A 22,491-nucleotide genomic window follows, 5' to 3' on the forward strand; every position below is an offset into this window, starting at 1 on the left:
ACTCTATTCTCCATAATACAAAGTAGTTGAGCATCACAATAATTTGACGCTTTAATTTTAATGTATATGCTACCTACTGTTGTTTGAAATATAGTTGGAGTCAACTGTTGATTCATCTATAATAAATGACTCTTTTAGACGGTCGGGGGGAAAGAATCGGTTCACTGAACTCACTCGAAGTTTTCATCACTTGAAAGTGAGGGCGCAGCTGGAGAGAGAGAGAGAGAGAGAGAGAGACGTTTACAGCTCCAGGGCGCACAGAGCTCTGTTCCTCTCACCGGACCAGGCTCTTCTCTCACGGCTCGAAATGAAGCTCTTCTACGTTCCCAGCTGCGGGCGTTTTATGCTGAACGTTTTTCTGCTGCAGATCTTCGTTTCTCTGGAAACCTTTGGGGCGCCTTCGCCCATTATCAAGTTCCCAGGAGATGACACAGCTCCGCGAACAGACAAAGAAGTAGTACTGGTGAGTAAATAATAAAATAATTCTAATTAGTTTACATCCAAATAATGTTTTCAGAGACTCGTTTTAAGGTTCCAATGAAGGTATATGTAGTGATTGATCATTTGCTGAAATGTGATGTCAAAAGAGCCAGCCCTGTATGATCCAAAATCTCTCTCTCTCTCTCTCTCTCTCTCTCTCTCTCTCTTCTCTCTCTCTCTCTCTCTCTCTCTCTCTCTCTCTCTCTCTCTCTCTCTTCTCTCTCTCTCTCTCTCTCTCTCTCTCTCTCTCTCTCTCTCTATCTCTCTCTCTCTCTCTTTTTTTTTTTTCTGTCTTTCACGTTACGTATAGCATTATCTGAATAAGTTCTATGGCTGCCCAGAAGACAGATGCAACTTGATGGTCCTGAAGGACACACTGAAGAAGATGCAGAAGTTTTTTGCTCTTCCAGAGACAGGCGAGATTGACCAGAAGACGGTTGAAATTATGAAGAAGCCTCGCTGTGGTGTCCCGGATGTGGCCAATTACAAGTTTTTCCACAGATCACCCAAGTGGGAAAAGAATGACATTACATACAGGTTAAGAGACTGTTTTAACCTTTGTCTTTGTGTTCATACTCCAGACATTCCTAAGTTAAAGGGGAATTTCACTTAAAAAATTAATGAATAATTAATTTATTAAGATATTCAATATTTCAATAACTTGGAAATAATGGTGGAATTTCCCTTCAAAAAACTTGTTGGACCCACAGCTTGTTTTCTGGGAGGTCACCTCGTATTTCTATAATTTGTTGTGTCCTACAATTTATGTAACATTTTTTGTTTACACACATTCCATTCTGGTATTTAAAAAAAAAGATTTTTTGGAAATCCAGTGCTATCCCCCATTTTTGGGAAATAATACATAATAATAACAATAAGTTACAATTATATATCACCTTTCATAAACCCAATGACGCTTTACAATAAATGGGGAAAAAAACTTGTTTTTAATTATTTTAGTTGAGATTTAAGCATAGAAATAGAGGGAAAATATCTAAGAGAGAGATGCAGGGCATTCCAGAAGGTCAGGGCAGCAACACTGAAAGACCTACCACCCAATGGTGGACAGCTTAAACCTTCGAAGAAGAGCACAATCAGAGGACAGAAATGAGCGTAGAAAGAGAGCAGAAAGATAGGACGGGGCTAATCCATCCAAAGCCTTATAAGTCAGCAGAAGGATTTTGTAGCGGATGCATTCAGAAAGAGGCGACCAGTGAAGCTGATGAGAGTACAGGGGTGATAGGAGCAGATGTTTTTAGATTTGGCTAAAAATCTGGCAGCTGAATATACTGAAGAGGGTGAAGAGTTTTAGAGGGGAAGGCCATATTTGGGTTTAGTAATGTTTTTTATCGTACAAAGCTCAAAACGTCCCAGCTGGAGAACAGGAACAACATTAGCAATGTCTCAAGAATGTCCTGAATGGTCTGTGGTGGTTTGATCTGACCGGAATGATAGTGCTAGCATTGCTAGTAACAGAACTAATTAGAGAGAGCAAAGTGGCTGAAATGATAGTTTGTTTTGTCTAGGAGAGCTTCTGTGAGCGATGGCTGAAGCTGATAATTGACTGAAAAGTAAATGGTAAATGTAAGATGAGCTAAAGCAGTTTAAACTTTAAGAGCATTTCTTGTAAGTGAATCATAGCAACAAGTATGTTAGCTTTTACCTAGTCTACTACAAAGCTTTATCAAAAGAAAATTTAGTTTTGTTTGAAAGGCTGTTTATTCATGCTAGGCTTTTTCTTGCTTAAAGTTTGGAGGCATAACTGTCTCTATCCTGTTTAGGATCTTGGGCCATACTCCTGACCTGGATGAGGAGACCATTGATGATGCATTCTTCCGTGCTTTTAAAGTCTGGAGTGACGTCACTCCTCTCAAGTTTACGCGTATCATGGATGGAGAGGCTGATATCATGATCAACTTTGGACGCAATGGTACCCACAATCACACTTTTCTTTTTTGTGGTTTTATCTGGATGGACTCTGCAGCCTAGGCCAAGAGCAGACTAAAGGCATTATATGGCCTATATATCTGTGGACAGCCTGCTAATCCAGGATGATATTAGGTAGTAACTGGCTTGTTTTGCTGTAGTAACAGCTTCTTTTCTGGGAAATCTTTACTGAACTGAACATTACTGGAATACAGAATGATGCTTTGTCACTCTAAAGAATGCAGCTCAGTTGCTTCACAGCCCAATGCTGGCGGCTTTATACCCCTGCTGTTTGTTCTCTTTTATGAGCGTCAGGATGTGTACAGGGCAATTCTTGAAATAACAGGCAGTGAGTTTTCTTTATTATTTTCTTGACATGACAATGTTTTAAATTATTTATTTATTTTGCCACGTTTTCTTAAAGAAATGTAAGTATGTGTTACTGACTGCTAGATATACACACAGCTTATGGCTAGTGTGTATAGTCACTTAAGTGACTGTCTGCCTTAGCTGTGGTTTTGAAACCATTTTAAATTATACAGTGAAAAGGCAAAGTGCAGCTCAGTGGACTGGAAATTGTGGCTCATGACATCCACATTGTCCAAAGAAATGACCAGACAGTTACTCACATATGAAGACATTTATTTAGCAAGACCTTTGAGGTAAGATGGAAGAAAACATTATTGAGCTGATGCTGCAGATTTCAAAGGGAAACATGACATGGATAATCTTTGCACAACCCTGGTGATGAATCTCAGCTGGATTTGAAGTAGAGATGCGCCATTATGGAGTTTGTAGGCCAGTATGGATAAACAGCTATTAACATCTCGATGTGGCCGATACCTGCACGTATAAATGATTTTACTTTGATTTCTAAAATAATTTCATTACTTACTAGACATTGCAAATGTTTTATTATCGGAAAATTTACGTTAACAATTCAATGGAGTATGACTTATAATATGGCTATAATTTTAATATTAGACCAGCTTTCATAAACATCTGCATATTTATTACCACTAGTAGTGGTGCTATAATTTTCAGCCATATTTTTAATCAGCTTAAACATTAGATTTTGTACTTGTGATAAACATCTCATAGCATCATGTCCTGTTCAACAACAGATTAACAGGAACAATCAGAAAATGGAAAATGCTTTGTAAAATACATTGTAGGTGGTGACTTTGCATTGGGTTGTTCCACAGAACATGGTGATGGTTATCCATTTGATGGGAAGGATGGTCTCTTGGCCCATGCATTTGCTCCTGGACCTGGGATTGGAGGAGACTCCCATTTTGATGATGACGAGCAGTGGACATTGGGAGAGGGTCAAGGTATTCTTATTTTCTGTTGTTTTTAATAGTGAAAAACCAATCATGATTGAGATTTCTCCACATATTTAGCAGAATCCTGAGCCTGGATTTTTGAGTGAACTTGAGTGGTTTTGAGTGAACCGAAGGGTTTAAGGAAATTAAATCTTACCAGCCCTCCATTTGCAGCTATAACCATTTCAACTCTTCTGGGAAGGCTTTCCACAAGGTTTAGGTGTGTGTTTATGGGAATTTGTGACCATTCTTCTAGAAGCGCATTTGTGAGGTTAGACACTGATGTTGGTGAGAAGGCCTGGCTTGCAGTGTCCACTCTATTTAATGCAGATCAGTCAATTGCTTGCTCATCCATGTCTTTATGGACCATGCTTTGTGCACTGGTGCACAGTTATGTTGGAGTTATGTACAGGCAGAAGCCATCCCCAAACTGTCTCCACAGATTTGAGAGCATGAAATTATCCAAAATCTCTTGGTATGCTGAAGTATTAAACATTCCTTTCACTGTAACTAAGGGGCCAAGCCCAGCTCCTGAAAAACAACCCCAAACCACAAGTACCATTCTCCTGGCATCCGTCAAACCCAGATTCGTTCATTGGATTGCCAGATGGATAAGCATGATTCGTCAGTCCAGAAAACACCTCTCAACTGCTGTAGAGTCCAGTGGCAGCATGCTTTACACCACTGCATCAGACATTTTGCATTGAGCTTGGTGACGTAAGGCTTGGATGCAGCTGCTCAGCCATGGAAACCCATTCAATAATCTGAAGGCCTCATAAAGTTGGAGTGCTGTAGCAATTGACTCTGCAGAGAGTTGGCGACCTCTGTGCACTATGCACCTCAGTATCCGTTGACCCCGCTCTGTCATTTTACGCGGCCTACCACTTTAAGGCTGAGTTGCTGTTGTTCCCAATCACTTCCATTTTGATATAATACCACTGATCATTGACTGTGGAATATTTAGTAGCGAGGAAATTTCACGAATGGACTCGTTGTGTAGGTGGCATCCTATCACTGCACCATGCTGGAATTCACTGAGCTCATGAGATCAACCAATTTTTTCACTAATGTTGTAGAAGAATGTTGTAGAATGCATGCATTTAATTTAATGATTTGGATGGGTGAGTGAATACATTTGACAATATAGTGTTTTTTAAGCTGACACTGATAGAAACACCTCATTTAAATGTTTTATTTGCTTTTTGTAGTTGTAAAGGTGAAGTTTGGAAATGCAGAAGGAGAGTTCTGTAAGTTTCCATTCCTCTTCATGGGGCAGGAATACAACAGCTGCACGTCACAGGGCCGTGATGATGGTTTCCTTTGGTGCTCCACAACCTACAATTTTGATGAAGATGGAAAGTATGGATTCTGCCCACATGAGTGTGAGTAGCCTGATTTCTTGGATACAGCACATATTGTTATCTTCTAAGAGTGTCCATTGTCTGGGAATATTTATTTGACTTTTTTTCTAAAGCCAATTTTTGCATGGCTGTTAATGACACATGAAACATAAAATTGACATATACTTAAAATGTGGTCTGGAAGAAAACTAAAACCTGATAAGACTCTCATGGAAAATTTAAATAACACAATATCTGTCAGTCTAACACTGGTAATTATAAATAACATGCCGTACCTCTAATGTTACAGTGCTGTTTACATTGGGTGGAAATGGAGATGGCGCCCCCTGTAAGTTCCCGTTCACATTCCAAGGGGACAAATATGACAGCTGCACCACCTCAGGCAGAGATGATGGTTACCGTTGGTGTGCCACTACTGAGAACTATGATCAGGACACAAAATATGGATTCTGCCCTGAAACCGGTACATCTACATTCCCTTTCTCTATTCTCACTAAACCATTACAAATATATGAGTAATATTACACTTGGGTTTCAAAATTTGCTTTGAGTCACACATTCTCAGTCATGTGTTTTATGGATGTGTGGTTCTAGGAAAGGTTAAAGTACAAGAACAGATAAACAATCCTGAAACAAATCTATCATTATATACCACATCCTCTCACAGTGTGATGTCATGTTTCAGAAGGGGCAAATTTAGGCCCCGGTGGTAAAAATCCTTCTCAGACATTTCCTTAAACAGCCCTGACACATCCAACAAGCAATTAAAATTAAATTAATTAATTTTGCCTCTACTTGTTTTCTAGGAATTTCTTGTATTGTTTGAGCATGGTAGTTTACTGTTAGGTACTCATCTTAAATATTCTTACTTCTTACAAATTAAATGCTTTTAAAGAAAAAAATGTGGATCTGTACTACCAGGTGTGTTTGTGACTGATTAAAAAAAAAAAACATGACATTACTTCATCCATGAAAGTTTCTGCAGGGACCCACAAGTAGTTCTTCTGTGGCATATCTCTATAAAACTTGTGTGGCACGTTCATTTTTTTCATAAGCCTAGTGTGAAACAACCTGCCCACAAAAACCTTCATAACTGTGGCTTCCACTCTTCCTGTAGTCTCCTAGAAGGTTCTAAATTTTATTATTTTTATTATTTTCATTGTGGGCTGGCAGTTGTTATTTTCCATTATGTCAGAGAGCTGGCTAAAGCTAACCAGGAGAGTAAGGCCTCTTCATCTGGATCTAATTCACTGAAAATGCAACTTCTTTTGTGTGTGTCAGAGAGAGTGTGAGTGTGCACGCACTCCTGTGCGTGTTCATATAAACCCCTGATTTAAAAACAACAGAAGCCTTGGGCTTTGCCAGCCATGTCTCCAATTAAAAGCTCAGTAAAGCAGGGTAAGACAGGCTTCCATTTCTTAAATAAGACATTTTTTGTTGTAAAAGCTTCTGATATCTCTTTCTCACTCTGACTCTGTTGTATCCTCACCCCTGGAGTATTCAGGACAGAGCTTTTCTTTTCCTGTTTGCTACAGAGATTCCTGTTATTTCAGTCCTGGCCAAAACACAGACTTGCTGTTAAGTACCAGTGGGCCATCTTGGTCTCCTAACGACGGATGCTCACTTGATTAATCTCACCCTAGATACTAGAATCCTCCTTCTCCTGTCAAGATGAAAATATTAATTTATTGTTGGCTTCAGTGTGATCAGGGCTATAGTGAGTACAGCTTACACACTAACAGTGCTAATTAAAGGAACAATTTGTAATATTTATACTTTAAAATTACAGCTTTAAAATCTTCATTGACTTGTAATAGTGAAAATAAAGCCTCTGACATTGCTACACTGGCCTCAGCACTGCAGAAATTGTACTATATAACTTTTGGATGAGGTCAGGATATTACTCCAAAATGTTTTATTTATATGTGACGCATATTTACATTTTTTTATTTAAATCTCACTTTTTAGATCACATTTGGATCCCTTTTCTATGTGCCATCAAAATCCAAGCCATATTGGAGGCGCAGCAATGTGAACAGCCAGCTCAGATTTCAATTAATCATCAGTCAATCACATTTTATTTATATAGCTCTTTTCACAAAAGAGAGTTGTTAAAAAGCAGCTTTACAGTGATACGGGTCCAAGACTTTAACATAAAACCGTGAAGTCTGCTCATCATTTCCAACTGAAATAAAACCTTTCAAGGATTTTCATTTTTTTAAAATACTGAGGGATAAAACATTTTGTATTACTTAATCCAGGCTCTGTTACCCATATATAAGAAAATAAAACCCTTGGAAATATGTATTCAAAATTGTAAAGAAGTAAAAGAGTTTAGTTCCAGTCTTTCACTTAAAAAGGCCTGAGAAAACCTAAGAAAATAGTCAGAATTGGTCAATGTGCACATAGCCCAAGAGGACAAAATTTGACTCTTATGCCCAACTATTTTCCTTTAGTCATGTTAGTATTTTATTTTAAAAAATGACTATATGTTTATAGGTTTTTTCACTTTGCTAATCTTTCATGTCCTTTTGTTCTCATGCAGCTATGTCAACAGTTGGAGGGAACTCTGAAGGTGCTCCCTGTGTCTTCCCTTTCACTTTCCTGGGCAAAACCTATGATGCATGCACTACCTCTGGTCGCAGCGATGGGAAAATGTGGTGCGCTGTCACCAAGAGCTTCGATGATGACCGCAAGTGGGGCTTCTGTCCTGATCAAGGTGTGTGTGATCAGATCTGAGAGGCCGTTTTAAACCTTTATACCATTGGTTGTTATGGATCTGAAACATGATATATAACATGATATATTAGAGTTAGTTCAATCAATCTTTGTACAAAGACCAGTGTTTGGCTGTTTTCCAGGCTACAGTCTTTTCCTTGTGGCGGCTCATGAATTTGGTCATGCTTTGGGTTTGGAGCACTCTGAGGATCCTGGCGCTCTCATGGCCCCAGTCTACACCTACACAAAGTACTTCAGGCTCTCCAACGATGACGTCAAAGGCATCCAGCACCTCTATGGTAAGCCCAAAATGTCAGAAGGAATTCAAGAATATTTATAATTTTTTTTGGATGCAACTGCCACTATTGAAAATACTAGCAAATGTATAGTGAGTAGAAGCACAAGTGAATACATCAAAAACTCAAACTTCAAACATTTGCCTGTCCCACTTTTACTTTGACCAATTTATAACCTCTACATTTTTCACAGGTGTGCCGACAGACAAACCCCTTCCACCCACTCAGGGTCCAGTAACTCCTATGGATATCTGCAGTGAGAATATCATATTTGATGCTATAGCCCAGATCAGAGGGGAGACCTTCTTCTTTAAGGACAGGTAATTTTCATATGCACTTGAGGAAGTTCTTGAGCCATCTTTTGATCAAAATACTAATCTGAACTTTATTGTTTACAATTTGTTAAATTACTAGTGATATTTACAGGTTTATATTTTCAGCGAATGCAATAGACATTCTCGTGTGTAATGTCATTTTAAATTTATATATAAATTTATTTTTATATCTCTTTACAGTCTTGTTCAGATATATTATGCTTTAAGGAAGTTTAAGGAAAATAGCTGGTTGTAAGGACTGGGGGCAGACTGACGGAGGTGGACGCAAATGCTATAACACAAACTTTATTTGAACAGCAAGAGATAACAAAACAGATATGGACAAAGAGACGATATACACAGGGAGCCAAACTGAGACTTAGACAAAGGAGCTAAACAGACTAAACCTGGACATGGAGAGCTAAACAGATTAAACTTGGACACAGAAAACTAAATAGATGAAACATGAACACAAAGAGCTAAACAGAAGAAACTTGGAGACAGAGGTAAACAGAGTAAACTAAAACACAGAGAGCTAAATAGACTAAACATGAACACAGAGTTAAACAGACAACTGGTACTGACAGACAAAGGGAAGAGAAAAAAATCATGGAACAGACGAGACAACCGAAAATGGAACAAGGAGAAAGCAAACCAGATTATAATCAAACCAAATGTCCAACAAACAGGAAGTAACACAAAGGAGCCTAAATATATGACACTGACAAGGGACACCTGGAATAGAAAACGAGGGGGAGGAGCTAGGGCAGGACTAGGGTGGAGACAGAAACAAAAACAAACACAGCCATGTGCTTATTAAGCACATGGTGCGAACAACAAACAGGACAGGGCCAAGGTGTGACACTGGTATGAAAAGGCTTATAAAAGACTAACCATAACATAAATATTTTGTGTGAAAACTCTTTGTTAAATTATTCATTCCATCTTTAATATTTAAGTTTTAATTATGGACTAGGTTTTATAAAACAACAATAGCAGAGTTATATTCTTAAGTTTGCATACATAATAGACTTAACATACTTAACAGACATGTGCATTATGGCATAATTAGGTGTCCAGTCATTTCTACAGCTTCTTTTGTGGCTGAATGATTTGAACAGTGTAAATGTTTATTATAAAATGTTCACTAATTTAATGTTCACATTTCAATTTATATTCAGTTTCCTGAAATCAATACAGGATCAAATGTATGCCTATGCATGCCTAAAGTATTAATTTGGTGATGCTGAATGCACCAAAATAAATTTTAACTTCATGGTTAACATTAGCCTCTTATACTAGCCGGAAGTGTCTTGTATAAAAAGTGCTTGTCTGTACACATAGGATTGACCAGTACATACTGCAAAGGGAAGGTCCAAAGAATTCAATGAAGATCTGAAAAAGAACGTCCTACAAGATTTGCAGCTGAGGAACAGTTGCAGAAATAATTCAAATCCCAGTGTAACCATCACATACATGTCCATTATGTACACTATTCGAACAGAGCGCTATGTATGGTGATATGAGGTTAGCTGGAGATTTGGCAGCCAATCAGAACAAATGTAATTTATATATCAGTCTTAACAGTAACATAAGACATAACCAGGAACAGTAGCATAAACTGATTAAAATAAAGGGATAAATAGAGTTTGGAAAATGGTTACATAAAATTAAATTACAACAGTACATAAACCCACACGAACATGATAAGAGGAACACTGTTGAAAAAAAATACAAGAAAAACAAAACCTATAGCGCCTTTAAACAAATATGGCAGAACTAATACATTTTAGAGGTTTAAAAAAGGCAAACTGCAAAGTTCTAGACTGATCTAGAAATCATTGCACAATTATGCTCTTTTCTCATAAACATTTTAACTTAATAAGAACTTCACAAATCGCAGCTTAGAGCAGCAAAACTTGAGCAAAGCGTACTTTGAGTGGTAATCAGTACCCGTCATCTTCAACTCCCAGGCAAAGCATAATAAATTCATCTGTTTCTGTTTGGTTTAAAAATCTGCTGCCAGGAAATGAGCTTGCCACCACAGTGGGAAAGTCCAAACTAGTTTATTTTCCAACACTAAATCAGATATGTTTGAACTCATCATAAAACAGGAATAATAATGTCATAAGTACTTCAGAGAATGATGTTGTTATAACAATGATGTTGTTATAACAAAATTCAAGTTATTCCACATGTGTAGCTTTATTTGTTTTCTGACGTCCGGCAATGAATCCACCATGAATGTTTAGACTGACTTTTACATATTTAATGGTGTAGAGTGTGTTCTGTCTGTTGTGCAGTTTACAGCAGCCTTGTGGAGTGTTTTATTGTAATTACATAATTATGACCCACATAAAACATTCCTTTCGTCTGCTGCAGACTTTCCAGTGTATCAACAAATAGGGCATTAGTGAAAGGGTCTGCATCTGAGAGGTGCCTTCGTGCTTTATATTAAGCTGACTTAGGTAACATTTACGAATGAATTTAAGTGAAATTCCAGAACAGATTTCTTCCACTTACGCTCAATGCAGTAGAGTAATTCATGCACATCCAATGCTCACCTAAAGAAGTGGAAATTTGTTATTAATTGTCAGATTAGCTTAGGTGGCTATTAGCTGTCAGTTGTTGTGAATGTTACAGTGTTTAATTGACGCAAGTATATCCCTCAGTCTTCTGAAAACCTACACACACATACACACACAATCCACATATACAGACTTCCGTTCACTCCAGATGTGCTCTGTCAGGGACCAGGTCTGTTGGGAGCAGCTAACCCAAAAAATACAATTCTCTGTGTCTTTGAAATTGTTGGCCTGAGCATACAGACACGTGGCAGAGAGATATCTGGTGGACTAGATGCAAGCCCACCTACACATGCGCACACTGTTGGTTAAATGGAACCATCAGCATCCAAAGCAAACAGCAGTGGACTGAAAAGCTTTCAGTCAGAGAAGCTTGCTAATGTTGTCTCAGAGCAGCGCTGCTGGAGTAAGAGAACCACCCACCAGCCTGCGCACAGACCTATCTTTAATACGAATTGTTTTCTTTCGCCTCTGTGGCAAACGATGATAATCAGTGGTCCACACAAATATACTGAGGGCAGTAATGTATATGCTCTATAACACTCTTAGACTTTAATGAGCCAATTCCTCACTGTTCACATGTAAAATTACTTTCTCCATATACTTTAAGGATGCACTGATTCAAATCAGTTATTTAGCACATATAGGCATTTGAATTCAGGCACAAAAGCATTAGTGAGCTCAGGTATCTCCAGTTTATTCCATAAGTTTATGTCGCTAAGTACAGAGAACGCTTCCAATTCTCCACAGCCCAATACCTTTCTTGCCCATGTTTGGCATTGGGTCTGGTGACTGTAGGCATATGTGCGACTATTTATGTGCAAAGTATTTGGCAAACTTCTATCGAGATTTTCACTGGAGATGTGTCTAAGCTGAACTGAATGCAATGGGTGCCCCTTAAAATAGCAGAATTTAATCATTAGTAAGTGGTCACTTTAAACATCAAGCGAGAGAGATGTAAAAATTGCCAATTTTTTGTGTTATTTTTGTCATTATTTCTTAGAATAACCAACTAGGCTACAGCTTCTTATGTGCTGTGCATGTACATGATTGCTAGGCAAGCAGAGGCACTTAATTGTCCTAACGAAATAAATGGATAAATGCTAGGGGACTTTTTTTATCCTCTTGCAGAGCCTGAGGGAGTTACAGAAAGGATTTTCCCCTGAGCTGCTGAATTTGTCCAAGATTGTTGGCTTTAGATTTAAAAGATTGAAAATGTTTAGGCTGTCTTTGTTACAAAGGCGCTGCAATACTTGAGGGTAGCCTCATTCAAATCCTTGTGATGTCCAAGTCCAAGAACTGGCCTCATTCTCTGGGTGGATAGGATGGTCCCTTCCTTCCCAACAATGTCCAGTTAGCAAGGGTATCTGTCGGCTGATGTAACAGATCTGAGCTGTTTGTTTTTACTGAGACAAAGTACACTGTTCAGTGGTGTTCCGCAGCAGTTCAGAAAGGTGCGCTAGGTTAGCTTCATGTGACTCAGAGGAAGTATGTGTTTTCCTCTGAGGCAGGTGGCACTGTTGGGTAAAATTGGAGTAAGGAACTAACAAGTGAGTAAAAATGTAGGCATAAATTCTAGCTAAACAAACATCCAGTCTTGAAAACTAAGCACACTTTTATTTTACCTAGTAAAAAAATGAGGGTCTTTAACCAGGCAGAATTTGCATTGTACAACTACCGTAAAAATGAGTGCTATTTTTCTCTCATTGAAAATTTATCAAGGCTTAAATACTATTATACAATACTGAGCAAATAAATGGACCTCTGCTTAGTTATACAAATGATTCGATATATCATTATGACAGGGTTACTGTAATAAACATTATGCAGCAGGGTCCTGAAAACCCAGAGTCAGTAAGTAAAAAGGCTCACTTTACTATGAGGCAGGATGACTTTAGCCCTCAGATATGCACACAGCTGGGTCACTTGCCACAGCTGTTTAAACCATTGGGGAGACAGAGAGAAACAGAGAGAGGGTAAAAGAGTTTTCTGTGGCTCACATCCTTTATTGTATTTGTGCAGCTGTCTTCAGGTTCTCATTCCTTCTTTTATTATTGCTTGGAATGTATCATATTAGATTAATGCATTCCTTATCTCTATTTTAATTATGGTCCTGGACTTTTCCACTGAGTCGTAAGAGCTCGAGTAGTCCTGTTGGAGCATGTGTAAAAAGAGGGAATGCTGACATGTCTGAATTCACTGAGGGCAGAGAGTTGCTGCTAACTGTGTGCTAACAGGGAGTGGTGTCTGGAGGCTAGCCATTTGATCACCTATTATTAAACCTTTTGTGCTATTCCAGCATGTCTGGAGTCTATTTGGGGAGAAGAGATTCTTCTTTTAATTAGTTTGAAGTAATATCTAGGCTTAGCACTTCATAGTAACGACATACAAGAGATAAGATAAGAGAGTCTTCTGTTTGTTGTTGTCTGCTGAAGATTCTTTGTAGTTTCTAACCACACATTTAACTTAAATTGAGCTATATATGTGTTCAATGTACTATCATTTTTCTTAATATTCATCATATCCCTGAGCCGCACCTTTAATCTCAATCCAGAACATAAGCCTGACCCTTAACCTACGGTTCAAACGATTCTAAAGCATTGGGGAATCAACAGAGAATCATCAGACCATTTCACAATGCATCAAGGACTTAGTAACAAGACTGATGTCAAAACAGCAGATGTGGCTGCTCAACTTGAGAAAAAAATGAGATATACATGTCCTCCTCTGTCTAGTACATTCCTCTGCTTCATATGTGAACCAAAGGATGGCTATAATAACTTAATGTTTACACTAGCACACAAACCAGAAGTGGGTCGTATTTGCTGTGCATGGAAATCGCAGTGGCCGGATCTGCCTTTCAGAGGCTGAAATATTTTGGCCTTTGAAAAATAGGTCAGTGGAAAGGGGGCTGGTGGGGGAAGTGGGTATTGTTGCTGTGCTGAATGTTGGAAAAGCGGGCGAGTTTGAGCCTGTTCCGCTGGCTCTGCTCTCAGCCGCTGCCATAACGAGAAACAGATGCTGCAATGAATCACCCCGTTGTGGCCAAGCCATAGATCTACTAATACAGACTCCCTCACACTCTCTCTCTTTCACAAGCACACTGTCTCTCACTCCTCCTCTTTCTCTCTCTCACCTCTGGCTGCCATTTTACTTCTCCATTTGATGTGATATCGCCCGATTACTCATAACCCCCACCCTTGGTTTCTCCATTTTGATTTGTTTATGGTGTCGTTCAAGTTCAGCAATTCATATGTCATGTCTAGTTAATTTTCTCTCTCTCTCTCTCTCTCTCTCTCTCTCTCTCTCTGTGTGTGTGTGTCCCAGGTTCCTCTTCAGATCACCAAATCCACAAACTAAAGTATCAGGACCCCTGTTGGTGGCCACATTCTGGAGTGAGCTCCCTGAGAAAATAGATGCTGCCTATGAAAACCCTCTGGAGGAAAAGACGGTGTTCTTTGCAGGTACACTGCCCTTATTGCTCATATGTTGCACTTTTTATAAATATTGTATAATGTTTATATTATCACTGCAGCCATTTTTATAATGTAAACATTTGTAAACATCACTAAGACCGCTTTTTTGGAATCCTGCTGAGCAGGATGATTTTATATGTTTATATTTTATACGTTTTCTCCTTTACTCAACACTGAGTAGTGTAATGTCCTGTTTGACTGTGGTCTGTATAACCACTGTGGAATTTCTTACACACAGGTTATGGAATACAGAGTTCAGCAGGATTCTGAGATTTATATATCTGTGCTTCTCTGTAACTTTTAATTCCAAATGCTATCTTTGGCATTTCAGAACTTTTTTGGTGGTTTGTATTATGATAACTTTATAAATTGCTCTGCCAGGAATAATAAAGAAACAGCTGTTTCTTAGATATGCAATGTTATACTGTATGGGAAAATAATGAGTACTGAACCAAAAAGATGATGGTAAAGTTGAGGCCAGAGGATATCAAACTCCTCAGAATGCAAAGCATTGCTAGAGACAATATTACAGTGCACTAGGAACATTTTCAGAATAAAAAACAATGTCAAATCACTTCTTCAGTCCCTTAAATCCTTAACAACATCACAATATTATTGAAGCAAAACTCTTATACAGTTCTTATAATACTCCAGTGGTCTCTCATTATGGAGATATTTTTAGCCTGCTAAATGTGAATGAGTGAATGAGCTTATTTGGTAAGATTTGTAAATAACAAGTTTTATGAGGGGTAGTGTCGCAGTCACACAGCTCCAGGGGCCTGGAGGTTGTGTGTTCGATTCCCGCTCCGGGTGACTGTCTGTGAGGAGCTGGTGTGTTCTCCCCGTGTCTGCGTGGGTTTCCTCCAGGTGCTCACAGTCCAAAAACACACGTTGGTAGGTGGATTGGCGACTCAAAAGTGTCCGTAGGTGTGAGTGTGTGAGTGAATGTGTGTGTGTTGCCCTGTGAATGACTGGCGCCCCCTCCAGGGTGTATTCCCGCCTTGTGCCCAGTGATTCCAGGTAGGCTCTGGACCTGGATAAGTGGTTACACATAATGAATGAATGAAGTTTTATGAGGTGAAGTTTAATAAAAATAAAATATATAATCAATGTGAATGTGCATCACAGGTGATGAAATGTGGGTGTATTCGGCCAGTACGCTGGAAAGGGGCTACCCTAAGAAGATCTCCTCCATGGGCCTGCCTACAGACCTCCACCGCATAGATGCAGCCTACTCCTACCACAAGAGCAAGAAAACATATCTGTTCTCAGGAGACAAGTTCTGGAGGTACAAACCCAAACACACCACTACAGTTCTTTTTTTTTTTCATTTATAATAGGAACTTATTAAAGCTGTGCTGGAGCAAAGCTGAAGCACTTTCTTTTTGTTTCAGTGTCTGAACTTGGTGCAGGAATTAATTAATTATACGTTTGACTTTACATAGTCCACGTATTCCTTTTCCTATACATTTCTAATTAACATATCACATGTGTAGTTCATCTTGATTGACTATGTAGAATAACACAACGCATAATGCATTTGATAGCTAATCTGCCCATTTATGCCAATTATGATATTATGATACAAGAACCAGCTTTTGCTATATATATATATATATAAGGGACACACTTAAGCTAAGTATAAAAATGGTCAGAAATATCAAGACTAGCTATTGAATCATAATTTTTATATCACTTGAATGATATATTCCCCCCTTTTTTACCACACAACTTAGGGCTCCCTCATTCTAAATCCCATCTAAAGCATGAAATAGAGTATTATTTATTGTCAAATATTATCTGTAAACATTAGTGGATGAGGGTCAGTGGAACAGAAGTAAGTAAAATTTATTGTAGACATGACAAACACGCATTTTTAAGAAACACACCAAGTCACCTGTATAATATATTTGTAGCAATTAGAAAGTCAGGGGAAATAGTGAGATTTTTCAAGCAACCCTTGTTTGTGTTCTAATAAACCTACAGGTACAATGAAGCCAAGAAGAAGATGGATACCGGCTTTCCCAAACTCATTGCTGATTCCTGGAATGGTGTTCCAGACGATTTGGATGCTGCTTTGAGTACAAATGGAAATGGTAAGAGACTAGAACAAAAAGCTGCCTAGACCTTTTATATGGGGGTGGTATGATTATGCTCAGATTGCCCTGAAAGCTATTGGACAGCCTTTGGAAGCTTTGTAAATTTACAGTTGCATATATAAAAAAACAAATAAACAGATTTCTGAAGTGTAATATTGGCATGTGGGAAATCAGATATATCTTTTAGACTAAGGGGCAGTCTGTGTTCTTTCCAAAGTATTGACATTTTGTTTTTGTGCAAGCTGTTCTTAAGGTCAGTGTATATGTATTCTGACCCTGCGTGTGGGTGTTGGATGTAGTGGGGTGGTTGTTTTTTAAAGAGCTGTTGTTGAGTCTGGAACTGAATCCTTGCCAGTTGTGCTAAAACCTCATTCCCTCACTTGCAACACAAAAGTCATAGATTGCACAAACCAGGCAATTGTGTAGATGATATGTGTGTGCCTTTCTTCAACACTTTACAGACTTTTTTATTTGTTAGCCCTGGATATGTACCAGTATTCACTAGTAAGATATACCTCAATGTTCAGTAAATGCAATAAAAATATTATTATAACTTAGCTATTACTAAAGGTAGTATATACACTACTTTTATATTATATATGTGAATATATATATATATAATTATATATGTGTATATATATATGAATTTCTACTTACAGTATCACACAAACTCAAAGTAATGCTGCTACACAGAGACGAGACACCCACACACACGTTGAAAACTGTTAAATAGAGGAAGTCTGTGTGATGTGTGAAAGGAGCCTCTGTGCTGGTAATTGGCCACCTAAATGCTTGGAAAGCAGAGGCCAGGTCTTTAAGCTGTGATGTAGTGTCAGAGCTGACGAACACACTTATTCACCACTGTCTGTTTACTACACCTTCTTACTGGTAACTATTTCGAGCGTAATATTCTCATAATGAATGCTTTCCTTACAGTTAATTATGCATCTTCTGATGACTTTACTGTATTTGCTCATCCCTCGGCTCTGCTGCAGGAAGCTCAGGCTATTTAGATCACCTCATGAAACTGCCAAGATCTTGTACTCAGCCAGGTCACAGATTGTACTTTAGTATTTGCTTATACTGAAAATCACATGAGCTGGAGAGAGTCATTCATTTGGTTAAAATAGAATGAATTTTAACATTTTAATCACAAATGTGCTTGTTTCTGGACAGATTCATTTATATATACTGTACTGATGGGATCCAGATTTTATTTAAGCAGGTTTTAATTTCTAGACTGTTCCGTTATGAACTTGACTTATTTATAATTTTAATGACAAATGTTATAAGATTTGGAAAATATAAAATTATGGATAAATTTGACAAATAAATATTGTTTTAAAGTATGTAATGCCCTTTGTGTACCAAAGAATAAGGGGTGTACATAGATTGTTAAAAGTGTCAAGTTCTTTCTTGCTAGTAAAACTTGCTTGTAATATTGCCCTAAATAAATTACCATTTTAATTTCAATTTAAGTATATTTAAAGACCCCTTTTTACAACTAGTGTTTTCACAAACCTCACAGAATTCCATGTTCTAGCCCCAAAGGTAGAGGTTTGAGGTTCACTGCGGAGGTAGAGGAAAGAGGAACTCTATCAGAACATGAGGAATACTTAACTAACCACTTAACATCTAAGAAAGCAGCATTTAGTGCTGAAAGATACATGTGCATCAAAGGCCTTCTAGATGACATCTTTTTCAGGACATTCATGCATGTTACAACACAAACCCACATTCCACACCTGTTACAATAAACATTGGTGACTAGTCAGAAAAGGCAGACCTGTTTGCTGCATTATAAATAATAATAAAAAAAACTAGGGTCTAAAGTTAAAATTTATGCTTGTTTTTAAGTGTTACCTTAAGACCAAATCATCAATATCTATTGATATTAATATATTAATACTATTAATTGTTCTGGAATTGCTCAAGATTTGTTCATTTAAGCAGTTATAAGACAGGAATTAAAAATTGGGCCTGCACACCTGCTCTTGCATTTGGGCTTATGAAGCATTCTTATTTGTTGATACTCTTTGCATTGTGCTGACATTCTGTGATGTCCTTGTGTGTTCTACAGGCCACAGCTATTTTTTCAAAGACTCCCACTATATGGAAATGGACGAGAGCCTGAAGATCGTCAAAGTGGGTGAGGTGAAAACGGACTGGCTGCGTTGCCGAGCAAGTGCACTGTTTCCAGCCTCAGGGTGAACTTTAAACTTGTGTCACCACATCACATTCCAGCATGGTGTCCAGTCGAATGAAAACACTCAGAGTTATCAGACTGTTCTCTCCCTTATGCCAGATGAGGACACTCTAGCCTTAGCCAGCCTGTGAGGCTTCATCATAGTCATTAAGCTCTGGGTCTGTTCCGTAATGGAACATGGTCAAATACCAGAGAGATAATAAAACAATTTTGTATTGTAATACTGTGTGATATTTGCTGTTTATTTTCAGTGTTAAAGTGTTTTTTTTTTCTTTATGACCTCTTTAAAAGAAATAAATCATTTGTAAGATACCACATTTGCAAAGACATCAGGTATGTCCCCATTGAACATTCATGCAGTGTTTTTTTTTTCATTGTAATATAGATATTGTCACTTAAACTGGATTGATTCAAGTAGGACTGCAAAATTACAGTGAAAATGGCTACAGTTTGTGCAGTGTTTCAGACATTAGCTTGCTGTTTTGAAAAGCATACTGCCTTAAATAGCCTGTTAGATGTAGTCAGATTTTTTTTAATGTATATCAGTTGTTTACTGTTTTACATTTTTTAAGGGCAAGCACTTTGTACATTGATTCTTATTGTGTTCTGCAGCAACACAGAGACCAAACATATCGGTAGCACTCGGTTTTCTTCTAAATGTCTGTGATTCCTTTCATGAAAGTATTTCAGGAGGTCGTTCAGGGCACGGGTTGCCTGAGATTGTATAGGGGTTTGGTGCATGATGGACTCATGACAAGAAAGTATAATGGAAATACTGTTGATTAATCATATGTAGTATTATTTGTATCTTTTGAGTTGCCATTGTAATTCTTTTTTTTTTATTTTTTTTTTGCTTTGTGCACTTTGTCACTACATGTAATTCTGAAAATAAAGACAGACTGTCCAACATCATTGATATATTTGTCTTTTTTTATTCCTTATACAACTCTACATGTGGATATAGATGTTCATTTGGGCATGCACAGCTTTATAACCGCTACAGGAATGCATGAAAATATATGGGACAATCTGGAGCAACTGCAGAAGGATATGCAGAAGGTTTTCTTAAAAATCACGTTAACCTGACATATTTTTATACAGTGCTCAAAGTTAGCGAATGCAAATGACAAATTTGTAGAAGGGGGTGGCACAGTGGTTCAACAGGTAGTGTTTCAGTCACACAGCTCTGGAGGTTGTGGGTTCAAGTCCCGCTCCAGGTGACTGTCTGTGAGTGTGTCCTCCCCATACCATTTCCCAGTAAACAAGGAACATTCCTGGAAGTTCAAAGTAGGTCTAAAACTAGTCGGTCCGTCAAGGACATGTTTTAAACGCCAATGGACATCCAAAATCCATCTCAATAAGTGACGTCAATGGAATGTTCCATAAACATTACTTGACCTTGATAAAAGTCCTCCTAATGTTAGTCTGAAACGTTTGAAAGTTACATGAACGTTCTTTTAAGGTTTTTTATATAAATAGTGTAAAGGAGTATATGTAAGGTATTCTTTAGACATGTATTAGGAAAGAGTCACCTGTTTTACAATGTTTGAGATTAAAGTATACATTGAAAGATGTGAATTGATTGTGTTCAACACCATAAACTTTTTTTGTCTTATTATATTTAATTCAATAATAAATTTAAGATCCTCTATTACTCTTTATGTTTATATTTTAGTTTTTTTTTCTAACATTTCCAAACTGAAATTTCATAATAACTGCATGAAAAACTGCTGTAAGGAGAAAACATCTTTTCCACAGTACAGCCTAATTTGCATACAGTTGCTAAGGTTACAGAGATGAACAGAGACAGTTTTGTCTGATTTTCTAGGGGGCGCTCTACTGACAAGGTAAGAAGTGAGGAATAAAATACATTTTTAAATATTGTTACCTTTCTTATAAGGTTTGGGCGAGGTTTGTAGAGCGTTATATAAATATATCCCATGGATTTAGTACCTTTAAGTTAGCTATCTGACTATAGTTTACAGAGCAAAAATTAGTTAACCACTATTTAATGTTAGCTAAGATTAGCTAAATAGCTATCTCACTAGCTAACTCTGAGGTACAACTGAGTGTATAGGCCCATATATATATTAGGTTATAAATGTTAATGAATAAGTTATTCATTTTCTAGCTGTTTTCTGCAATGTGGCACTATTTCTACACTTAATACGCCAGTGCCAGGCAGCGGGCAAAAAACACTCATTGCTTGTAACTATTAGTATATCTCAAGTACTACAGGTCCAATATCGACAGTCAGGGTACAAAATTAAAGTTTTATGTTTCTGCTTTTCATAGATTTTGCCATTATATATATATATATATATATATATATATATATATATATATATATATATATATATATATATATATATATAAAATGAAGGCTGCAGTGCTGCTCCCAGCATGGCTCTGTTTGGCGAGTCGTTCGTTAACTCATGAGCTACACTGTACCACTAAGGACACAGAGTGTGTGTCTGTCTGTGTGTGTGTGTGTGTGTGTGTGTGTATACATACTGTATTTCAGTAAATGTGTACTTATAAATAACTCAATACCCCTTGAATCTGCTAGAACGGGGTAGAAGATGATTCACAGGAGGATTACATGGCTACGGACAATGGGACAGCTTTGACGGCTTTGAGAAAGGAGATAAACATGTATGGAGAGAGATTAGTCTCAAAATACTTTACAAATGTGTAAATGTTAATCCACAAATTAAATAAAGTCACATATGTTTCACTATTCACAAATGAATACATCCCAATCTGTGTCTCACAGACTGCAATTTGTACAAATACAGTTACATTCATAAATACGTTTTTGTTTTTCATAGATATATCATACTTTTATGCGAAAATAAATACATTTGTTTACATTTACATTGCAAATATTTGTAAAGTCAAAGTCTAGAATTTAAAATTTATTTGTAAATTGTTGAATCTGCGTTTGTGAATTGAGTCACTCACAAGTTTTCTGTGACGTGCAGTTGTTCATTTCCTCTTGCGGGTTTTTGGATTTTGAGACTTTCCTTTCGCATTTCACCCGATCCAAATACAAATGCAGACTGATCCACAAATGTGGCCAGCAGGCGAACGAGCCACCACAGTCGGCTAAAGTCCAGCATCAGGTTACTCACCACAGGATATCAACACCTCTGATACTACTGAGGAGAACACCAGCATAAATGTACAGGAAGGTCAATCTGATGTTAACCAGAGGGATGTTGAAGAGCAGGAGAGGGTGAAACAAGGGGCTAAAGAGAAAAGAATTGGGCAGAGAATAAAGATAAAATGACCAGCTGCAGTAGATATGGTAGGGTGGAAGTGTATAAATGATCATTTGAAAGGTATATTGGCTGGGTTGAAGGGATCAGTCAAGAAGAAATTGAATAGTTTACGTATAGTTATTTACGAATAAGGAACGGCAAGGTTTGGTATGTTGCAGAAAAAGCTAAGGGGACAAGACAGAGTGAAGTCAAGAATGCAAGCAGAAATAGATAAACTAATTCAGGAGTTAAGGGCTCTTAGAAAGCTGTGGAGGCAAAAAGGGTAAGAGGAAAGAATTATATTAAGATACTACAAAACTAGCTTAAGGGTAGGCTGGCTGTGTTAAGAAGAGCAGAGAATGTGAGGAAAAGGAAGAAAAAGAAGTAACATGCAGGGGCAGCATTGTTTAGGAATCCATTTAGTTTTGTAAAAACTGTATTT

The 22,491-nt window shown here is 37.8% G+C and overlaps 1 protein-coding gene across 1 annotated transcript; it reads left to right on the forward strand.

Annotated features, from left to right (window-relative positions):
- Nucleotides 1–202: 202 nt before the first annotated feature.
- Nucleotides 203–19,698, forward strand: LOC136676620 (72 kDa type IV collagenase-like). The gene is made up of 13 exons (XM_066653729.1): nucleotides 203–463; nucleotides 791–1,017; nucleotides 2,262–2,410; nucleotides 3,612–3,740; nucleotides 4,940–5,113; nucleotides 5,382–5,555; nucleotides 7,638–7,811; nucleotides 7,954–8,109; nucleotides 8,300–8,426; nucleotides 14,333–14,469; nucleotides 15,610–15,769; nucleotides 16,468–16,577; nucleotides 18,661–19,698. The coding sequence occupies exons 1-13, from the start codon at nucleotides 308–310 to the stop codon at nucleotides 18,789–18,791; spliced, it is 2,004 nt and encodes a 667-aa protein (XP_066509826.1). The 5' UTR covers nucleotides 203–307; the 3' UTR covers nucleotides 18,792–19,698.
- Nucleotides 19,699–22,491: the final 2,793 nt, after the last annotated feature.

This window comes from Hoplias malabaricus, chromosome X2, assembly GCF_029633855.1.
Source record: "Hoplias malabaricus isolate fHopMal1 chromosome X2, fHopMal1.hap1, whole genome shotgun sequence".
In the NCBI taxonomy this organism is placed as follows: Eukaryota; Metazoa; Chordata; class Actinopteri; order Characiformes; family Erythrinidae; genus Hoplias; species Hoplias malabaricus.